The sequence below is a fragment of the Oryza sativa genome, chromosome 4, assembly GCF_034140825.1.
Source record: "Oryza sativa Japonica Group chromosome 4, ASM3414082v1".
Taxonomy (NCBI): domain Eukaryota; kingdom Viridiplantae; phylum Streptophyta; class Magnoliopsida; order Poales; family Poaceae; genus Oryza; species Oryza sativa.
This window is the reverse complement of record NC_089038.1, coordinates 35,234,548-35,256,317: the sequence shown is the minus strand read 5'-3', so window position 1 is coordinate 35,256,317 and position 21,770 is coordinate 35,234,548. Positions and strand designations below refer to the sequence as shown.

At 43.0% G+C, this 21,770-nt stretch overlaps 4 protein-coding genes across 5 annotated transcripts; 2 read left to right on the top strand and 2 right to left on the bottom strand.

The window, feature by feature from the left end:
* The first annotated feature begins 171 nt into the window (after positions 1 to 171).
* Positions 172 to 2,575, top strand: LOC4337427 (uncharacterized). The gene is made up of 5 exons (XM_015778825.3): positions 172 to 494; positions 605 to 658; positions 1,244 to 1,347; positions 2,107 to 2,145; positions 2,244 to 2,575. The coding sequence occupies exons 1-5, from the start codon at positions 419 to 421 to the stop codon at positions 2,385 to 2,387; spliced, it is 417 nt and encodes a 138-aa protein (XP_015634311.1). The 5' UTR covers positions 172 to 418; the 3' UTR covers positions 2,388 to 2,575.
* Positions 2,576 to 5,822: 3,247 nt separating this feature from the next.
* LOC4337426 (general transcription and DNA repair factor IIH subunit TFB2) lies at positions 5,823 to 11,269 on the bottom strand. Of its 2 annotated transcripts, XM_015778262.3 has the most exons (15): positions 10,828 to 11,269; positions 10,568 to 10,735; positions 9,882 to 9,950; positions 9,299 to 9,392; positions 9,047 to 9,147; positions 8,511 to 8,556; positions 8,366 to 8,425; positions 8,200 to 8,268; positions 7,644 to 7,727; positions 7,489 to 7,572; positions 7,254 to 7,339; positions 6,568 to 6,658; positions 6,408 to 6,488; positions 6,252 to 6,326; positions 5,823 to 6,125 (listed from the first exon to the last, which is right to left on the bottom strand). In XM_015778262.3, the coding sequence occupies exons 1-15, from the start codon at positions 10,938 to 10,940 to the stop codon at positions 5,991 to 5,993; spliced, it is 1,356 nt and encodes a 451-aa protein (XP_015633748.1). In that variant the 5' UTR covers positions 10,941 to 11,269; the 3' UTR covers positions 5,823 to 5,990. The 2 variants fall into 2 exon arrangements, with proteins under 2 accessions (XP_015633748.1, XP_025880940.1); XM_026025155.2 differs by lacking the exon at positions 10,828 to 11,269 and having other exon boundaries at positions 9,882 to 9,967; positions 10,568 to 10,709.
* Positions 11,270 to 15,097: 3,828 nt separating this feature from the next.
* LOC4337425 (tetraspanin-19) lies at positions 15,098 to 18,475 on the top strand. The gene is made up of 6 exons (XM_015780889.3): positions 15,098 to 15,533; positions 16,819 to 16,918; positions 17,263 to 17,343; positions 17,543 to 17,647; positions 17,887 to 18,081; positions 18,183 to 18,475. The coding sequence occupies exons 1-6, from the start codon at positions 15,373 to 15,375 to the stop codon at positions 18,192 to 18,194; spliced, it is 654 nt and encodes a 217-aa protein (XP_015636375.1). The 5' UTR covers positions 15,098 to 15,372; the 3' UTR covers positions 18,195 to 18,475.
* A 632-nt stretch (positions 18,476 to 19,107) lies between these two features.
* Positions 19,108 to 21,685, bottom strand: LOC4337424 (E3 ubiquitin-protein ligase AIRP2-like). Its single transcript, XM_026024772.2, has 6 exons — positions 21,322 to 21,685; positions 20,893 to 21,043; positions 20,719 to 20,785; positions 20,373 to 20,610; positions 19,411 to 19,612; positions 19,108 to 19,330 (listed from the first exon to the last, which is right to left on the bottom strand). Exons 1-6 carry the CDS (start codon positions 21,399 to 21,401, stop codon positions 19,301 to 19,303), a joined length of 768 nt encoding a protein of 255 aa, XP_025880557.2. The 5' UTR covers positions 21,402 to 21,685; the 3' UTR covers positions 19,108 to 19,300.
* Positions 21,686 to 21,770: the final 85 nt, after the last annotated feature.

The following is a 21,770-nucleotide window of genomic DNA, read 5'->3' as shown; positions in this document are numbered from 1 at the left end:
ATACCAGAACCATGGAAATTTATTTTTTTCTGAAATGGAATGGCTTTGAGCTTTCCAATAGTATACAGTACCATTTCCTTATTTACCCTGAAAAATTACCAAATTCTGCAAGGGCCTTTGCGAGAAATTACCATAGCATTTCCGTCCCCGTTCCCGTTCCCGTTCCCGTTTGGGTCCCCCCGTTGGAAAAGAAGAAACGGAGCGCAAGCCGAAGAAAACGCCGCCGCCGCCGCGCCACCTCCTCTTCCCTCCCCTCTCCTCCCCCCCCCCCCCCCCCCCCCCTTGCTCGCCCTCGTCTCCGCCTCCACCCTCACCGGCGCCACGCCGACGCCTCCGCCCTCCTCGACCACCCCCGCCCCCGACCGCGCGAGCTCCGGAGCAGTTGGCGTCGACAAGGAAGGGAGGTGAGGCGGCGGAGATGTTCTCCGGCGAGTGGACGCCGCCGTGCGGCAGCTGCTGCACCAAGAAGTACGCCAGCCTCGTCCAAATCCCATGTCAGTGTGCTACCGCCCAATACTTCCCTCTCGCAAGTCCCCGGTAGAGGATTTGGTTTAATTTGTTGTGCCATTTTTTTGTTTTGGCGCGATTGGGCTTGGATTTGCAGGGAGGGTCTTCTGCAAGAAGGGGTGCGACGCGGACGGCGACACCTGGGACGAGTGTGAGTATTATCATCTGCCAAATGTCGCTGTGAATTGATTCATCCGCTCATTACCCGATTTTGGTTTTGCTGATGGTTTAGTTCATCGCCGATTCAAATATTTTCCATAGGATGAGATATTTATGTTATGTTATTCGTGGCTGTCCTTGTGAATGGATGGAAAATTAATATTAGGCGTATATGCTTTACACCGTTGATGGAAATCATGTTTTGGAGTTCAATAGTACTAGTATGTGGCTAGTTATCTGACAAAATAGGCATGGTTAACATAATGACCCCCTTCATTCAGTGGAATATAGTTAAAATTTTTAATTGGTAACTTGCAGTGCTGTTTGTGTCAATGCTAGCTGCAATGAGTCATGTACTCGTGTTTACAGTGGATCGTTGGTGCATTCCTTGCTCAGAAGTTTGTGTTGTTTCTGTTGGTGCCCTAGGAGCATTTTATTCTTCTGTTGATACCAATCTGTGTGATTTAGGGCTAAGATTCATTCCGATTTTGATTGCACATGAAAAAATTTTGGCTTAAAATTGCTGATCACTTTGTTTTCTAGCATAGCTTAGCTTACTTGCCATAAAAATTCTCAGGCATAAGTAAATGTACGGAAATATGCTACAAAGATCCTGTTTTGGAAGATCACCAGTGGAGTGCATATATCGATCGGTCTCCAGGACAGGATAGCTACTCCTTGGTGAGTTTGTGATCTGTTTGTACAATTCTTATAATTTCCATATTCCTTTTACTGAAAGTACTTTGGTAAGTGATAACCCATTCGATGGCATATGTTTGTACTGTATACTGCTGTCACAGCGAAAGATTAGGTTGCATTTTGCTGACCGAAATTATAATCACCCTCACATGATTACTTGATCATAAACAGGAAGTTATAGTTGTCATATCTTCTATAAGAAAGTGCATATATTTACCATCTGTTGCATGATGGAATAGAATTAACTGCACTAGTTGATTTTGAGTAAGAGTTGTTTGTTCAAGATTTTGTATACCTTTCACATGATTATCACAGTAAAGATCAGTACATCAGACTGCTGTTGTATGGTCCGTAGTCATCATACTACAAGTTTATTGGGTTGCAGTAACATAATACTGCATTTTGCTAATGCTTTGGTCTGATGTAGATAACTAGATACTGTTCCATACACTAACCAGAATGCATGGGTGGTTTTTGTTATAGATAGTTTGCTGTTAGTATGAACTTGTTGGTTAGCTGTAGGAAATTGGGAACGGTCATTGACAGTCAGTTTATTGAATAGTCTACTGCTAATATGCAGAGTAATTTATGGTAAGTTCGTCGGAACATTCTCATTGCAATCCTTTTTACTGAAAACACGGAGTATTCAGTAGTCTATTAAGCTCCCTAGGCAAATCATCTGGCAAAACAAGGAATTGCTCATGATGTTTTTTGTAACATATTGACGTTTCTTGTCTTCAGGAGTGCTTCAATGCTTGTGTTTCTGGATGTGGATATAGGGTATGTAATAAAACTCTCAAGAATGGCATATAATTTGCTGGTCATAATTCAATCCTTGTTTCCATATTCACCACTATTTCTCTTTTGCTGTATGATAGTTTGACATACCAGCGGAGAAAGTGGAGCAAATCAAACCAAACAGGCCATCCAAGCCACCACCACCACCACCTCCTGCAGTAGAGCGGGCCACGAATTCAGAACCTGCTGTGAAGGGTGAAGACGTGCCTTGCACATCAGCATAATAGTAATCTATGCAGCCCCAAATTTTGTGTAACTTTTGGTGCTTCTTTCCCTCATACTGCCTCCTTTTTTTTCTCTTTTCTGGGCTGTTTCTTTGCACCATGTGCTTGAAATTCGCAGTCCACCTTAGGCTGGGCTAGATGCTAACAAGATCTTAACGATAAATCCCAAAATCTTATTTATATTTTCATATGCTTGTTCATCCACATTGTATGTTAGTATGCTCCCTCCGTTCCTTTGTGGATGGCGCCGTTGTTAATAATACTTATAGATGGTTTATCATATCATAAACGAAAGCTTTGTGATTATATTTAGGATGCAACACACTTGGATAATATAGAATCATTTGAAGTGTAAATGATCTTTTTATTAAAAAAAAGACAAGCTCTAAAGTTTTACTATGAATAGTGCCCGGTGCCATGTGACTAATAACTTACTCCCTCTGTCCCAAATTAGATGTCGTTTTGATTTTTTTTTTGCAATGTTTGACAATTCGCCTTATTTAAAAAATAGTGCAAATATAAAAAAAGATAAGCCATACTTAAAATACTTTTGATAATAAAACAAGTCATATACAAAATAAATAATAACTTCATAATCTTTTAAATAAGAAAATGGTCAAACGTTAAAAAAATGATAAGTATTTTGGAACGGATGTAGTATTAATTTGCTGTCATCAGAAGATAATTACACAAGCTAAAATCGCCACGAACAGGAGGTATACAGGGTAGATAAAACCAGTAGTGCAGCATTTGCCATAGATGCTACTATCCCCTGACGATTTGCTCTCCAGCAGCAGCATGGCATGTCTTCTCCTGCGACGCCGAGACCTCCACTTTTCGAGGGCGTCGGGGAGGGGCATGACCAAGAGAGGGGACATGAGGCGGAACACGAGCAACTTCCGCAGGGGGCGGAGGTGGAAGAGGCCGAGCTCGACGCGGCGCTCGCGGTAGGCTCGGAGGACGGCGGCGATGGCGGCGGTGGCGGCGGCGATGTCCGGGAGGTGGCGCGCGTAGGCGTCCCAGGTGCGGATGCCGTCGACGGCGTAGATGGTTTGGTCGAAGATGAGCAGGTGCCACCGGAGCCACACCTCCCGGCCCAGCGGCGTCGTCTTCAACCTCTCGCCATCCTGCATGGACATCGTGCCCCCCGGGGTTCGCACCAGCAGCCTGAATCGCTTCCTCGGAATCTTGAACCTTAACGCCGCCATTGTTCTTGCTCTTGCTCTGCTAGCTAATTCGTCGACGCGCGCTCTGTATGATTTTCTTTTCTTTTTTTTTTTTTTTAGACAGAGAGGGAGATGCTCTGTATGATCTTGGTCGATACTTGCACAGTTATTACACGTCGAAACTTAATTGGTTTTTATATAGGAGTCTGGACGGTGACAGCTACAAATTGTGTGACAACTTAACGACGCGGCCCAGTTTAATCTGGGTATGTACATACAATTGGCCCAGCCCGGCTGTCTGAGCGGTCGTTGTAAGTTGTAACACGGATCGGACACGACACGAACACGATCGATATATCCAAAAAGAAGAAAAGAAAGTAAAAAAGATGGTTCAAAAAAAAAAGAAACAAGTGAGAAAGATCGAACATACGGTCGAATCCGGAGGCCAGGCAGGGAGATCAGATGGCAGCTCATGGTGGCTGATGGCACTAATGCACTAGCATACTCAACCAAGCCAAAAATGCCAAAATATTCGTCATTTGATTTCATTGTAACCGAAAAAGAAAATGCCTTGCCAAATTATGGGTGAGTTTGAGGAGAAGGAGATTGAGAAGATTGAAAAGATACGCAAAACGAGGTGAGTCATTAGCGCATGATTAATTGAGTATTAACTATTTTAAACTTTAAAAATGGATTAATATGATTTTTTAAAGCAACTTTTCTATAGAAATTTTTTACAAAAAACACACCGTTTAGTAGTTTAAGAAGCGTGCACGCGGAATAGAGGTACTTTCTCACCTAAACTCACCGGAACGAACGCACCCTATGTCAAGATGCAACTTTGGTACAAAACCCCCCAAAAAAATGACTAGCCAATTTCTGCCAAAAAAAAATCAACATTGCAGTTTTTTTTTTTTTGGAGAACTGCATATGAATATCAGTCAATTAGCTAGTTAGTGTTAGTGTAAGAGTAGGCCCGTGCGTGCTACTTGTGCTAAATTTGTGGTCTGCAAGAGATGGTCATAACGAACGCGAGGAAGCAAAAACCTCTTCAAATCAACATGCATGATCAAACGTACTAATCCAAGCAAAATAGAGGCTAGGTTATTAAACCCGCGTGCATCGATCATCACACCAAGAAATGCATCACCACATAGGAGTAACATATATCCCCAGATCAGCATATCACATATATATCTTTGTTCAAATACGACGATCGAGTGCAAAACCATACGTACACACAGATATCCATCGATCGGCGATCGCTACTGATCCTATCACAGACAACATGCAAGCTACGTAGTCCAAACTAAAATGCAACGAAAGGTAATCCAGTTCTCAACGTAGGCCAACCCGACCGCATGCAGATAGTATACCTCAGCTCAGACGGCGGCGGTCTCGGTCTCGGTCGCCTCGCCTCCGGTGGTGGCAGCAGCACGTAGGTCGGTAGTTGCCGGCGCCGGCTCCACCTCCTCCTCCTCGTCCCAAGGACCACCAGCAGCAGCAGGAGCGACGACGGGGTCGGCCGCGGCGGCGGCGGCGGCGGCGATGTCGGGGTTGGCGACGTCGATGGGGTCGCCGTCGCAACGACCCGTCACAGTAGCGACGACGAAGGGGTCGCGAGGCGTGGCGCGCATGACCGTCATGTTGTTGATGGACTGCAGCATTCCGCGCGTGAAGGAGCGGCGGTCGGAGTTGCTGCCGCGGCCGCGCGCCTGAGGAGCCGACGACTTCTTGTTCTTCTTGTTCTTGTTCTTCTTCTTCTTCCCCATGCCCGGCGGCCGGCTTTTGCTCTGCTCGTCTACTCTCGTCGGAGGAGTGGGTGGGGTGGGGTGAGAGGCGTGAGACTCCTTATGTAACCCGCGTTTATATACTCGAGCTGGTTACTTGCGTGGTTTAGCCGTCTCCTCTCTCTCTCTGACACCTCTTGTAACAAGAAATGATTCCTCCTAGTTATCTCTCTCTAGCTCTCTCTCTCTCTCTCTCTCTCTCTCTGACACCTTGTAACAAGAAATGATTCCTCCTAGTTAATGATAACCCGTCTCCTCTCTCACACGGATTGACACAGGTGAAAACCTGACACCTGACACACACCCTCCCCCTCCTCTCTGATCGCTCGTCTCTCCCTCTAATCGCTCCTCTCTTGCACGGAGTAATCATCTAGAATAAGTAAAGAAAAATATCTAGAATAAAATGTGATCTATCCTAAAACAACTAATTTGGACTGGACGGATGGAGCACTCCGTAATAATAAACAGGGTAACAGCAGTTAACTCAAAAGTTCAGCGAGTTCCAACTCCTTAACATGATGCAGCCAGTGGATATATTCATGTGTGACAATGGGCCAAATTGGTGCACAACAGTCATTGATAAAGTTCTTACTGTGCAGGAATATAGGAGTACATAGATTGAATAAATTATGCAAACTATAGTTGATTTATCTTAGCCTCCGGAGGAACTCACGCATTTCTGAATGGAACTCCACTCGTACAATTAATCTCATCTTCTTCGCATCCTCCCACAGCAAGCACCCATGATCTCTTGCATAATCACAGCATTGATCAAACATATCCTGCACAAGCAACAGTAGAATAAATATGTTAGCGTTTACACTAATATGAAAAGCACACACCAACATGGTATAAGCAACTCAATATTGTCCCAGTACTATTTCCAAGTTAAATATGCTGGGCTTTACCTTGCTTGGAAAATCTTCATATAAATGCGATAGGGTCATATCAACCCTGTTACGATCCGTTTCCCACAACCTAATCTGCATGGAGGAATTACCAATTCAATTACTTTGGCAAATACGGTTGGCCATGGATGAAAACATTGCCTTGTTCAGTTGTACCTGATCTGTAACGTTCTCTGGGACTGCAGGTATCTTGTCAGCAACACGAGGATGAGCATTCTGCTGAAGGAATGAAATTATCTGAAAAACAACACAAAACAAGAATGACTCTGAGTATCTATATAATGGATCATGCAGAAATTCATACTCCAAGTGATACCTGTTCAGCGGTAATCCCATTCTCAAAAGCACCATAAAGACTTTCTTTTGTAATAGATCCCACAATTAGGTTTGGAAGTTGATACTCCACTCTGCAAAAATATCCTTATTGAACATTCAATGAAGAATGGAGGATGACAGTAATATAAGGTAAAATCTACAGTCGCCACTATTACTGTCATTTTAATAAAACCTTAAGCAAGTGTCCTGTAAAATTAATAAGCAATATTACTTACAACACAGTTATTAATACAGTCATCTTCACTGTATTGTGTTTCCTACTACCTTGATTTAGTACTGGATTCCAGTGAAACAGTTGGCATTCCTGAGTCAATTCAGTCAAGATGAAGGCATCTACTCAACCAAGATAAACGGTATCAGTCACTGAAACAGCAGTGACCAATCACCATTCTACTAGAGCATAGCCAAAAATCAAGATTATGGCATATACTCGCATGACAATTGGCAGAGTTACGCTGGTTAACTAAAGAAAATGTGATGAAGGGTATAGAGCCCTTAGCTCCCTGCCGTCGCTCTTTTGCATGCCAAACATATGGCAAAATGTTAATAATAAATAGAGGAAAGTCGTTCAAGGATGCAACAGAAGCTATGGATCAGTAATTCAGTAGTTAAAAAACCAGTACATAGTTGAGCTAAGTTATGCCAATCATCTAGCACCACACGTACCTTGAAAAAAGGCGCAGAATTTCACAATGTAATCTGGAAGTTGAGTACGCATACATCCGGAAATTTGTCTCCACAACTACAAAACCCTACAGCACCAACATCATACAATGTAATTATTAACAGAAAGTATTTTCATCTTCATTTGTTGTTGCTTAGGTGACGAGTAGATTGAGGTTATGAAAGATTTGGACGTCATGAATAACTGTAATAGCAAGGATATAAAATGTTCTGAAACCTCTTTGTTAGACGATGAATCTGACAAGCTTGCTGAGAGATTTGTAGCCAGTTTTGTAGGTATGAACCAGCTGTCCTTTCGACCCTGCCATGGCTTAACTCTTGACATTTGTATTCATCAAGTTGACTAGGGAAAAGACTAAATCAAAGTTTTACCTGCTGAAGTTTGACCAGTCCCAACTCCGCCAGATCCCTAATAGCATTTCTTTGGACATCGGTCAGAGTATTCAAGCTATAAGCCTGAAGCATGAATAAGTTAAACAGCATGTTGAAGCGAATTTGCAACAGATGAACCAGGCCACAAAGCTTGGACTCCACAACAGATGAAAGATAATGCTTAGTTAATAACATTAATCTACAGACTGATAACCTCTTTTTAAGCACTAAATCTCTGGTACTGTCTGAACTAGTAAGCATTATTAAGCAGGCATGTTAGATTGATGTCCCTATTCTGTTAGATAGATCAGAAACCAATAGAAAATCTTTGAGATGCTCCGTTTCATATACCACTACAATTTACCCAATCCTCTCATAAACTATAATCTGCGTAAAATGTGGCCGTGTTTATTTCTTATATCAATATAACCTACTATTATTGAGGGAAATTATATTTTAATTTCTGTAAAAGAAAAACTGGAGCTGGTCACTTTTTAAAACGATTTTTGAAAAAAAAAGAAGCATCACCACAGTCTTTTAAAAGTGGTTAACTTACCTCTCCTAATGTATGAAAACTAAGTTCCAATAGAAATGATATCAACTCCGTGGGGTCCACACCACGTTCCTATTCAACAGTAATAAAACAATCAGCACAAAGGAAATACAACAAATAAATCAACAATGTAACATCAAAAGCTCTAGAAAGAGCAAGCAACCGATACCTCTGCTGATGAGATGTATTCTCTCATGATGTACCAAAGTTGAGCATTTGTCTCCATCAGCTGGTTAAATAGAAAAGAGTGAGAAACAAATATAGAAGTCTGCAGTCTGTTAGATAATTGGATCAACTGATAGCCAATGACACACCAGAAACTGGAACCCGTTCTCAGTTAATCTTGGAGCTTCACCATCTCTGCAGAATATATCAGATCAGGAACTCTATCGTTCAGTTGTTGTTTGAATATGCAATGAGGAAAGCATATACAATAAAGCTAGAGAATATATAGCAGGGCAAAAAAACTCTAGTAGCTTTTAAAATTCCAGAAATGTGGTGCAAATCTGAACTATCCAAATAAAAAAAGCAACCTGCTAAAAGATGGATTATTAGGATTACTAAGAGACCAATCAGCCCCATTTCACTTACAGGTAAACTGAACACAGATAAACCAAACCAATTAACCAATGACCATCTGCTGTCAGCCCACACCATCTTGGGTATAGTAGTTGCTAGTTCTTCTTAGTGTATATCTATGTAGCTACAGCCATTGGATTTATCATCTAATTGTACTAACAAAAGAAAGAGCTACAGCAATCTGCATATTCTTTGTTGTTGTTACAAAATTTGATTGTCCGTATTTTATGCATAACTCACTGCCAAAAGCAAGGGAGGAAATAAGATGGACCTTGAACTCAGAAGACCTCGCTGAAAAGTTCTCATCATGGATGAGCTGAAACTTGTCCCTCTCTCGACTTGAGATGAGTTGATCAATTGCAGCAAGAAGCACTATTTTCCCATAGAGAAAAGAATGAGTTCCTTTACTAGGGGAGTGAACATTGGTAGCATTCAAACAGTACGATCTGATGAGCAAAAAAAGATAGAAAGTGTTTCCCTAAAATAAAATATACATGCAAACATAAGCTTTTGTCATCCTGACCTCCCACTGCTCAAGAGCAAAAGACTCTAATTCTGCCAATGTAGGCAACCTTGCAGTGACACTCGATGGTATAGGTTCCCTTGGTAAACTTCCACTGCAGAAAAATAAAACTGTAATGTCGTCAACTAGTTTGATATGCTACAACACGCAGAACAAAATACATGGCAATAAAGCTTTAATTATTAGCTCAGGCTGCCCACACAGGAAAAATAACTGAATAACATGAAACATGTAACATACAGTAATTTATTTTTATACAAATTAGTCAATTTGATTTTACTGTTCTTCAGTGCAATCATCGGTAAATTTGTGAACTATTTCCACCCTATTGCTACCACATTGTGGCTTTTTCATTTTCTACATGTAATGTGTGCAGGAGAAATTTTTCTATACATGCAACGTATGCCGGAGTATATAGTAAGGATTACTCTACAATATTAAGAGTTGTACATAATATATATAAGGAAATAAAGCACATGCTTACACTATCATAAAGTTTCGACGGGGAAAAGGCAATTAGCTCAAAATATGAGAAAAGTATGTGGCTTTCAGTAAAAGTAGCTCAGTAGTTACTAAAACTTACCCATCAACCAAATACTTTTGCATGTTGCCCTGGAACTTCTGGTTCATCTTGTAGCTCACCTCCTTTCTTCTGTAGAAAAACATAGTCTACTATGTAGTAAAATTAAAGTAATTCATAAACTGAGTAAGCTATAAGATTCATATTAGCTATGCCTCTGCACATGCAAGAAACAGAACATGTGACAAAGTACACATGAAATTGATGTTCCAGCAGTATAATTAGCTAAAAATAATCGACTACCCCAACTAGAGCTGAATAAAACTTGTTCACGTCCAAGGGTATAATCATCATGATGGTTTCTTCTCATGCCAACATTGATTCATAATTCTTAATGCTGTTGCATATTTCACCTTAAGAGTTTGCACTTTGCAGACCAAATGTGGCATGCCAAATATATTGCTGTTTCCTTTTTACAATAAATAAAAGCATTACTAGTTGCATAGCATCCTTAGGGCCAAACAGTTACACCAAAATTTCAGTAAGTTGACATATATGATAACATATCAGGCCCCCCGGCATGCCAAAGACAGCGCTGGCAAACCACTAAGGCAAAATTAGCACCAGAAATCTGACATTCTGGATTGAAATTATACAGTTGGTTCATCGACTTCTGATCTATAGAGGAAGTTGCAAGTCTGCGGCGCACTTGAAGCACCCAGCGCTGGTGGAGATGGATGAGGCCTTACCGATCGCGCACCTCGACAAATACCCTCAGTTGGAGCAGCCTATCGATGGCGACCCTGTGCTTGGCGGCGTACTCGTCGAGCACCCACTCCTCCATGGCCGCAGCGGCCACCGGCGCCGACACGTACAGCATCTGCAGCGCGTACTTCTTCGCGAGCGGCGGGAGCGACCTGCACAACGAAGTGGCGAAAACACTCGCGATGAAATACAGCACGGAAACGCATCGCCGCAGCCAAGGGCAAGGCCGGCGCGGAGTGGGCACCTGAGCACGGCCTCGCAGATGAAGGCGGAGTCGTAGAGCATGTCGAGCTTGGCGGCCGGCAGCGCGGCCACCATGTCCATGAAGTTCCGCGCGACCACCATTACCTGCGGCATCTTCGCCGGGGGGTGGGGGGTTAGCTCCCAGCGCCGATCCGGTGCGCCGCCGTGCCACACACGTAGAGGGAGCAAGAGCGAGGAGGGGATAGGATGGGAATATCCGGCGACGAGGAGAGAGCGTCGGCGGGAGCCCTACCGGGGAGATAGCGGAGGAGGCTTCGACGAGAGGAGAGGGGGGAACAGGGGAAGAGGTTTCTCTAGAGCTGAGCTGTGTACCGGAGGAGGAGGAGGAGAGCTCGCCGGCGGCGACGGCGACCGGAGGAGGGAGGGAGGCGGCGAGGCGGCGATGTGTGTCGAGCCGAGCAGCGTGGGTGTGAGTTGGGCTTGGATAGAATCCGGATCCTGGCCCATTTAAATTTGCAGTGGAATTGGGCCGTCGGCTCTTTTATGTGGGATAAGTTCACTTCGTGACCCTCAACTGTGATCGAAATCTAATCCACGACCATAAACCACAAAACCGGATATTTCGACCCCAAAACTCTTAAAACCGGAGCAATTTGACTCCCTCGGCGGTTTTGCTAACGTGGCGCCTACGTAGCAGCATTGACTCGGTCTTCTTTCCATGTGGCGTTGATGTGGCGCTTAAGTGGCACTAGAAATAAAAAAAAAAGTGTGGGGCCCATTTGTCATTCAAAAAATATATAGTGTGGGACCCACTGCCATGTGGGGCCCACATGCCATCCTCTCTCTTCTTCTTCCTCCGCTCTTCCTCCCTTCTCTCTTTCTTTCCCTTTCTCTTCTCTCCCCTTCGGCCGGCCGCGGGGAGCACGGGCTGGAGCGGCGGCGAGCGGCGGCGGCGGCGGCGGCGGTGGAAGCTGACGCGGCGGCGGCAAGATTGGAAGTTCGGGACTCGCTGCTCTGTGGGCTGTATGCCTCGCTGCTCTGCCTCCTCCACCGCGGCGCTCCCGGCGCCGGCGGGTCCAGATCCTTCGAGACGGTGGACTCGCTCAACATCTTCAGGGCCAAGGACTACGACGCCACCATCGAGTTATACTGGGCGCCCATGCTCGCCGAGTCCAACTCTGACGGTGCCGCTGTCCTCGACGACCGCCTCATCCGCAGTGCCCCCATGAACAAGCACTCCACCTTCTGGAAGGGCGCCGACGTCCTCGTCTTCAACTCCCACCGCTAGTGGATGACCGACGACAAGATCCAGATCCTATAAGCTGCTAGCTAGCAAACACATAGTCATACATGGCGTGAACGATTGATGGATTCGTTTGTGAGATTGTTTGTGTGTGATTTGTCTGGATCGATGGATTCATCTGGCGGCGGCGACTGCTACAACCAGACGTTGCCGGTGGGCGCGGCCAACGCGGCGTCGTACCGCGGGAGCACGAGCCGAGGGATGCTGCAGGTCCCCGGCGCTGCCGCTTTAGCTTCTTGGGGAAGAAGGGGAGAGAAAGAGAGAGAAGGGAGAGAGGGAGGAGGAAGAAGGAAGAGGACTAACATGTGGGCCCCACATGTCAGTTGGCCCACATTTCTTTTTCTGTGAATGATTAATGGGTTCCACACATATTTTTAATTCTAATGCCACCTAAGTGTCACGTGGAACGAAGACTCGGTCAATATCGTCACGTAGGCGCCACGTCAGCAAAACCGCCCTCCAAAACCGCCGAGGGAGTTAAATTGCACCAGTTTTAGGAGTTTGGGGGTCGAAATATCCGGTTTTGTGGTTTAGGGTTATGGATTAGATTTCGATCACAGTTGAGGGTCACGAAGTGAACTTATTCCCTTTTATGTTAGATTGGGCTACAGGCCTCTTGAATGAAAGGATTGGGCTACCCAACCCTAGCCCATTTTGGCCCATTGGCAAGTTTGTGTTTCAAAGTTGTCCATGCATGGATAATTATTTATATTTTTTTTCTTGTTTTTTTTCGTTTAGACGAAAGACTCATGCATAACTACACAGCACGCTCACGCTCCCATGAATGTGCTTTTATTTTAAAACTACCCATGAACGTGCTTAACATACTCCTAACTACAATTTCCTATCCTAACTAAAATCTGATGAAAAGAACCCCCGAACGTGTATAATATTTGCTCGTTTTTTTCAATTTCAGTACCGTACTCGTACTTTCCAGGATCAATCCGTCAATTAGCCGTCCAATTTTTTTTCCATGTGAAAGAAATAAAATGTACTAGAAAAATGAAATCATTTCACAGGTATACTGGCACCAACATGACAATTTACAAGTCTAGAGTCTGGACATCACCAATGTTGACGTACACGTACGTGTCAAATCGCTTTCCGTGTTAAAATCTTCCTCGCCACACAAAACCAAAGGTGCGCGTTACATGACTTTCGCCGAGCACTCGTCTGCTGCGACGTCAAACTCCAAATTTATACATCAATACATGTGGTTTTGAATTTTTGCTAAAAGGAAATTCATGTGTGGTTTAAGTAGACAAGTAGTAGTTGGAATTTTGAAATGGTGTTCCTGTACTACTTCCTACTACCAAGTACTACGAACCAATGAAAAAAAAATCCGGCGGACAAGTTGAAGCTGGAAATGGTCAGATCAAAAGTCAATACGAAAATGAAACTGATACTTGCCGACTGTCACGCAATTAATACCGATACCAAGCACTACCCCTGTTTAAAGAATTAATAGTAAGATTATACTAAGAAACTAGGGTTGGCAGCCAGATTTTAGCATATAGGAGTAGTTCGATCTTTGGGTTTTACAAATACATCTTTCTCAAATCCTAGACTGTCATCAGAAGCTTGTTGTTGACGAATATCGTCTACCACCGAAAAAATAATTAGCCACAAATACAAGTAATAATGTCAAGTTTAGAATTTAAACTCAGGTGAGCTAGTTCTATCACAGGATAATCATTTTAGTTACGCCTATTTTGCTTTGTAATTTTTTTTAGACATGCTACCACAAGGAGTAATATAGAATTTGTTTTTTTTTTCTTTTTTCTACTTTGGAAAGGATGGTTTTTACACGAAATTTTACATGAACTGACTATTTCCTAATAAAATCAAATAAAAAAACCTACGATCCAATAGTCACAAAACTCCAAACCTAATTCATTTTCCATGTGACTGGGGAGATCAGTCGGTTGATGAACGATAATGTTTTTCTTTTTCTCAACACAATTTCATAAATCATCGTAGCGTTACACACAAGCTAGCGCGTAATGAACATTATTAACCCAGGTGCAAAATCACAAATCACATTCACCCAGGTGCATATGCTAACTACAGGTGCCAGGATTAAAACCTACTCCGTACTCATTGTCCGCATGGCCGTGACTCCACACCACACAAGTACTACTTCCCTAATTTACGCGCTAACTTTTCTTAATCAAACACTCTACACACGACTTATTTGATTACCACGTAACAGTAGCTAGTAATTTCTCCCCCAACTTGTTCTCCGGTCTCCACATCTCATAGGATTTATAGCACATCATTACGTATATCATCATAACAAAACATATCACTCCCCATCAAACATTATGACGTAGTACTATGTAATAATTAGCTCCCTTCATTTTTAATAATTAAGATATGCCTTTTAAATTGTTAAATAGTACATTTCTATGTGAAAACTTTCTATATAAGAATTTCCTCTAAAATATATCAAATAAATATAATTTGAAGTATGTAATTATTGAAACGCAATTGATCATACGCTAATGCTTTCTCATTATGGGTGTACTTACTTAGTCCTCTTGTTCGTCTTGCGAAGAGCCGAGAGATTTGTCATTTTGCTATGTCTAGGTGTTTCATATTATAAGTTGTTTATTTTTTTTCTCTAGCCAAACTTCTTTAAATTTAATTAAGTTTATAAATGAATATAGTAGCATTTTTTAACATAAAACAGACATCCAATGCTGGATTTTATTAAACTAATTTGTTATTTTTGATATTACTAAATTTTTCTATAAATTTAGTTAATCATCTTAACCAAGTTTGACTAAGAAAAAAAACTACAAGTACACTTCTTTTCAAGGTACAGCAGCGTCACGGCAAACCCGTATTTCCACAAGTATATACGGTAGTACAAAATACAATAGAGTAGAAGCAACAATCATTTAATCTTTCACGGAAAAACAATAATAAGTAATATATAAAATAAAAACAAAATAAATGAAGCAGGCAGCAATTAACTCATGTCACATCCGTGCCGAAACAATCCAACCCAAAATTCCCACATCCATTTCTCCAGCGACCCATCCATCCATCGCCTCCTCTTTCCCTCCCACCTCCACACGTCCCCTCCTCTTCCCCAATATTCCACGCCACCGCCGCCGTCAACCTCCGCCATCAGCAGCAGCAGCAGCGGTCTCCCATTCCCATTCTTTGCTCCCACGCGAGGCTGCGCGGAGAACAGCTGCACAGGTGGGGTGGGGGTGCAGACCGAGCTGAGGAGTAGCCGGAGTTGGTGGTGAGAGACGCGGGTGGGGCGCGGCCATGGCGGGGAGGGTGGTGCGGAGCTGCGTGCAGACGGGGCTCAAGGCGGTGAACTCCGTGCTGGGGCTCGCCGGGATGGCCGTCATCCTCTACGCGCTCTGGATGCTCCGCGCATGGTACAGGGACGTCGCCGACCTCCACTACCGCCTCCCGGTCCCATGGTATTCATCCCATCTCCTTCCTCCTCCCCAACTCGGATCTCGTCTGCTACTACTCTCTCGCCTTCTCAATCTCTGCTTTAGTTTTTTATCACTACATCGATTGCAGTTTTTCCCCCCTTTTGGGTTTCTTGATCTGGGCGTGTAACCCTGTGCTAACTGCTAACTGTCCCATATGCTTTGCTTCCGCGAAACTTCGAGACGAATTCGTCGAAGCAAAATGCATATACTCCATACTGTTTCATTGGAGAAAATGGTTTTCTCTATACAGTTTATCTGAGGATTCCGTGCAAGAACAGGGAGGTTTGGAAATTGCGTGTTAGCCGAACCCACCCCCACCACCCAAAGGAAAAAGCAAGCACCTCTCTTTTTCTCCTGTGGAAGTTAAAGTTTACCCTTTTTCTGATGGGTGATGGACAATACTCGGCTCAGCATACCACTATTGCTCCAAATTTGGGTACAGTGATGCGGAAGAAAAGTAGTGGATGTTAGAATTTAGAGAATTTCGGTGGTTGAGGTGATCACCATGAAGTAGTATTGTTTTTGGAATCATACCCCAAAAATTTAGGTGGCGGCTGCAATGTAGCTAGGGCCATATTGGAGCATGACGCAATGGCTTAATGCAATGGATGGCCCAACCAAAAGGGACATGCGACAGTTGATTGGATCTGGTTGGGCGATAGCACTTGCGAAGGAGATAAACGAATAATTTTTGGGTTGGACAATCGCTTTCCTAGACTTGGTGCCTGCTTGGCTGAGCTTCAGATTAGATTTTAAACTTTAGGACTAATTTTAGTGGTTTTCTTCGCCACTTTCTTGTCTGGCTCTAGTTTCATAGTAATTGCTAAAATGGAAAGCTGAAAAACCTATCTAAAACTAGTCTTTAGAAATCAAGCTTTAAAATTCGAAATTGTTTTAAGTTATAATCTGATGCAGAAACAAGCAGGACCGATGACGATTATACCTCTCCGCACCTTTTTTTTTACAATAATGCCCCTCCACATTTCTATTACTGCTAACTAAGATGGTAGTATAAATAGATCTAAACCCTTCGATCAAATGAGATTAACGGTTCAGATTGCTTTCTAATGCCAATGGAGAGCACCATAGTGGGGCTCCAATTAATTTGGGCTGTTATTCATACCTTTCTTGCCGTTAGGATGTCAAAGGTGCTATTCTGTATACTAGATGCATACTTTACCATATAAACATCTAGACATTTACATTCCTTGTAAGTTTGTGATATGAACTAGTAATTCTTTTACTAAAACTTTCACTCACCGTGCAGGTTTATCTACACTTTTATTGGCCTGGGAGTCTTTATGTGCTTGTTGACTTGCTCTGGTCATATTGCAGCTGAAACTGCAAACAGCCACTGTCTCTCTTGTGTATCCTTCAAGCAGCTTGGTTTATGGAGTTGTTTTGGTGCCTAACTTTACACTTTTATGTTTTTAGTTAATAAAGTGAAGTTACCTGCGTGTTCGTTGACCGGATATGTTCTATAGTACAGAACTATGTTTTTTTACTGGTTTATATAATTGAAATGCCACAAAAAAAAATTTCGGTTGAGCAGATCTTTCTTTTTAACATGAGCAGATCATTTCTGAAATGACAGTGCAAACTTCTATTCCCTTTTATTTGCGGGGCAACTCTTGATCCATTTAAGCCTCCAACCTTACATGTAACTCAACCTGGTGATGCAAGGACTATTTTGCCTTAACCTGACATTCAGTACATGATTTTTGTGTTTATTATTATTATATTGGAAGGAGCAATCACCACTGACGTATTTCTGAATAGCAACTGGGAGGAGGTAAGGATCATTTCCTTCTGTTGTTTTTTCCCCTCTCTCTCTCTCTCTCTCTCTCTCTCTCTCTCTCTCTCTCTCAATACAACATTATGGTTTTTAACTGCTTCACCAACATTACGGTATGCATGTATGTATTCCTTTGTAATGGCATGTATTTTCTTCTATTCGATCGGTGATTGTTTGGTATTTTCCAACCCTTCAGGATTTCCCTGATGACCCATCTGGAAAGTTTGAAGAATTCAAGGATTTTATAAGATCAAATTTTGAGATTTGTGAATGGATAGGCCTCTCGGTTGTCGCTGCCCAGGTGATATTTTCTGCTCCTTTGCTGAACTAGGACCCAATTCATTTTTTTTCCTTCTATAACTTGTAACCAAAGAATTGTGTGCGCACATGAGCATGTGTCGTTGAGATCTTCCAATATGCTTGCAAGTTGAATTATACTTCTCTACTGGCATAATGAGAATTCACTGAAAGCCCACCATGTACACTTTGGACTGGAGAAACACTGATTTCCTCTATAACATACTATACAATTATTTTCAGGTGTTGTCAATCGTTCTTGGAATGGTACTTAGGGCTCTTGGACCTGACCGTGAAAGTGACTATGATAGCGACGACGACCCCTCTGTGCCTGCAAGGCTGCCTTTACTAAGAAACCAGTACCAACATGGCATAAACTATTCTGAACATACCTTACCTCAAAGTAGTGATTCATGGAGTTTGCGGATTTTAGATAAGGTGAGATATGTTTTCCAACAAATTATTTCTTCATTTCCTCGATTCCTTCTCAGTTTGTTAAGCATTAGTAATGCCTTTCCATGTTTTCCTTTTCCTTTCAGGCTAACAAATGAAAATTTTCTGACGATGAACCTTTGGATGGAGCTATCACCATGCTTCGGCCTGAAGGTTTAGCTCGACATGAGGAAATGATACCCTTCTTTTTTTTTTCTAGGTAGCAATATTGAATGGCTTCTTTTGATTGCCTAAACATGCACAACTATTTGAGTAGCATGCAACTGACCCTTACAGCCCCTTGATGTTATGGGAAGAATGTTGTATTTTACAGTGCTTCAGAAACAGATGATGGCGTGATTCCGTCACTGACAAAAACACAGTTGAATGTTTTGTAGTCCGTCGAGCTGTCTGATCCATATATACTCCATCCGTTTTATAAAAAGCAAACCTAGGATAGAATATAACATATTCTGGTACTACAAATCTAGATGAAGAACTGTCTAAATTCATAATACTAAGATATATCACATCATGTTCTAGATTTGTTTTTTTATGAGACGAATGTGTTATTTCTGTTGCTGATGAACCTGCCAATGTCCCATGATAATGTCCTATCTTGATCCATAAATCCTCTGGAATCTGAATGCTCAAAAATAGGATTGGCATTTGGGTACGTCAGTACGGTATGACTGAATTTATTGCCACCGGCTGCATTCACCAGCCGCGTTTGGCCCATAAAATCCAGCACGGTGGAGTGGGTTCTCTATTAAGAAATCTGTACTACGAAGCCTGTATACAAGAGTGGCTTTACCAAACGGCAATGTAGTACAACTGTTCATCAACCAGTTTTTCAGCAGCTAACTGGTCCTCGTAAGCAATTTATCTGGTAAGCGTATCGACCAATGTTTGTTAGTAGTGTCAGGTTCAGCACTACACCTCCTACATCATGGTCTTTCCCCAACAGTGATGAGCCTGTAACAAGCTGACTCATGGTTGCTGGAATGCTGGTAATTGCAAAAGAGAAGAAACTGTCATGGTAATGAGCATATATGTACTTGGAATTTCACACTAGGAGTTCAATGTGGAACACAAGGTTTTTCCTCACTAATTTTTTTACACTGCAAATTACAAATCTGTACAAGCATTTACAACATCTGACCACAGCATTGGATCTAGTCAGAATTCACAAGTTCTCTTGTCAAAGTTCAGTCTGCTCCTGGGGTTAGCCACATCCTACGACAAGGAACATCCTCTGCATGAATGAATAAGACATGCGTCACTCTCCGAAAACAATTATGAGTAGGTCATTATGAGTAGCTCTGGTTATTTTACATGAGAATCATAGGCATAGAAGATGTTGTCCGGAGCAACAAGAGGCAGCTTCTCAATGTACATAAACAGGCGCCTAAGGTTCTCTCTAGTAATCGTTGCCATGTCAATGACATCTCGGTCATCTGTGAGCATCCACAGATCACCAGAATTTACTCTTTTGAGGCTGTCACGGCAGAAGGGGCAGGACTGGGATCTTGAGCGCCTGCAACAAGGATAGCACATGGTTCAAAGAATGCAGCAATATCTTAAGAGAGTTCGTAACCAGTGACCACATAGTTATTCATATAGCAGAGAAGCTATTTTTAAGTTCATGTACTGAAGATATAAATTGATATGTATGTCCTTTGAATTCCTTATGTTCATGTAACTGGTAAGGTATTTTATACATAAACATTAGTACTGTCATTTACGTGCGGTACTACATGCTTTGGTGGCAGAGTTTTTGCAGAGCTATGTATTGACATAAGTTTGGGAAATTATGAAACTGAACTGATGTTCTTAAGGCTGTTTTTCCCTTTGCAAGGGATCATTTGCTTAGTGGGGTTATGCCATAGAAGGGATTTCACAGGAGCTAAATTATAGTGTCAAAGAAAAAGTGATCTCTGAAAGACCAGTAAGAGTTAAGCACAAAGCTGACAACCTTGCTGCAATGACTGAAAAATATGCAATGTCTTGCTGTAATAATCAGGTACAGATCTATTAATGAGGTTGCAGCATAGCACCATCTTATTTATTGTGCAGAGCCATTCATACAGAGTAAAACAGCGTGCTGCTATTAACCTCTCAGAACCAAAATGGTCCACTATATCTGGACAGAGTTTTACTCGTGTTTTGACTAAACTAACTTTGAATTGAAGAACTAAACACATCTCAGACTGTTACCAAGGACCAATACGGCATCGATTAACCATTAGTGATGAACATGACAAACAATTTTTGGGATGGAAGGATTTGATTCTCACCATTGACGGTAACACTTCATGCACATAGCATGGCTGCAGTTGGGCAAGACAACCTTGTTATTCATCTCCATGCAAATCCCGCACTCTTCCTCTCTCTCGACATCAATCTCAGAAACATGCCTCTTGCTCTCATCCTCATCTCTTCTTCTGTATCTCTCAGTACAGATTGCCTTCTGCCTCCGGTCATCGACATCGCTGATACCCTTGTGGAGTTGCATGAGTGAGGGAAATATAACAGCTGAAAACAATGCAGGCTAATGTTAACACTTTAGACAGTAAACACCTCTCAATTGTGAACCAAGAAAAAGAAAAAGAAAATCTCAGCTCAACATTTTAGAGCATTTACCATAGAATTCCCTAATGCTCGCTTTCCTTTCATGAGTTGACAAGGTGGTCGTTCCATCTACATAAACCTGATGAACAAACGAAGCCGAACAAAAAAATCGTTAGATTAAAAAAAAGTCACTGACAATATGCAAACTTGAATTCTGAACTCGCACCACGCACGCATACACGCAACCTTATAAATGAGAATCCTGAGGAGGCCAAGAGCACCGGCAAGGCTACAATCCGTCCACTGCACCAGGAAGAGGAAGAACTGCGCGGCGGGGCTGTACGACATCCGCATCTGGAGGCAAGCCCCGTCATAATCCCTCGAGAAATCCGAGGCCCTGTCGAATCCAACCACTTTCACTGTGAATGGTGTGCATCAACTCACCCCCACCGGATTACTGCTACTACTAACCACCATTCATACACAAAGCATGAATTCCTAACTAACTGTCTCCTACTTCTTCATCATCATCATCGCGCACATCGGATCTATCAGCACGCACGGTACGAGTCTAGAACGAAAACCAAACGGCGAACACTGCGAGAACGAAAATTTGGGGAAAGTTGAACAGAATACGATGAAAAAAAAACAAAAAAACAGAGAGCACACACTCACAGGGTGTTGGCATGCTGGATGTCAGCCTCGAGCACCTTGAGCGAGTCCTTGAACGATTTGCGCATGGAGCACAGGACCATCACTGCCTCCTCCTCCTCCTCCTCCCCTCTTCTCCTTCCTCCTCCTCCTCCTCCTCCTCCACCGCGCGTGCGTACCTTGAGCTAGCTCGCCACCACCATAGCTGCTCCTCGATGGCGACGCGACGCAGCTATCCCACCGAAAGCTTCGCCGCGCTTCCTCCTCCTCCTCGGTGCGGTGCGGTGCCGCCCGCTTCGTCGTCTTCCACTTCGCGGTGTTCTTCGCTTCGCTTCTGCTTCTGCTTCTATTCGTTGCGTGCGCGGAGCGGGAGGAGGGAGAGAGGGGCACGCGTCCCAGGAGAGAGAGAGAGATAAAAAGCTCCAACTGACTGACAGGTGGGGCCCAAGCGTGGAGGGCGACGTAGGTGTGTG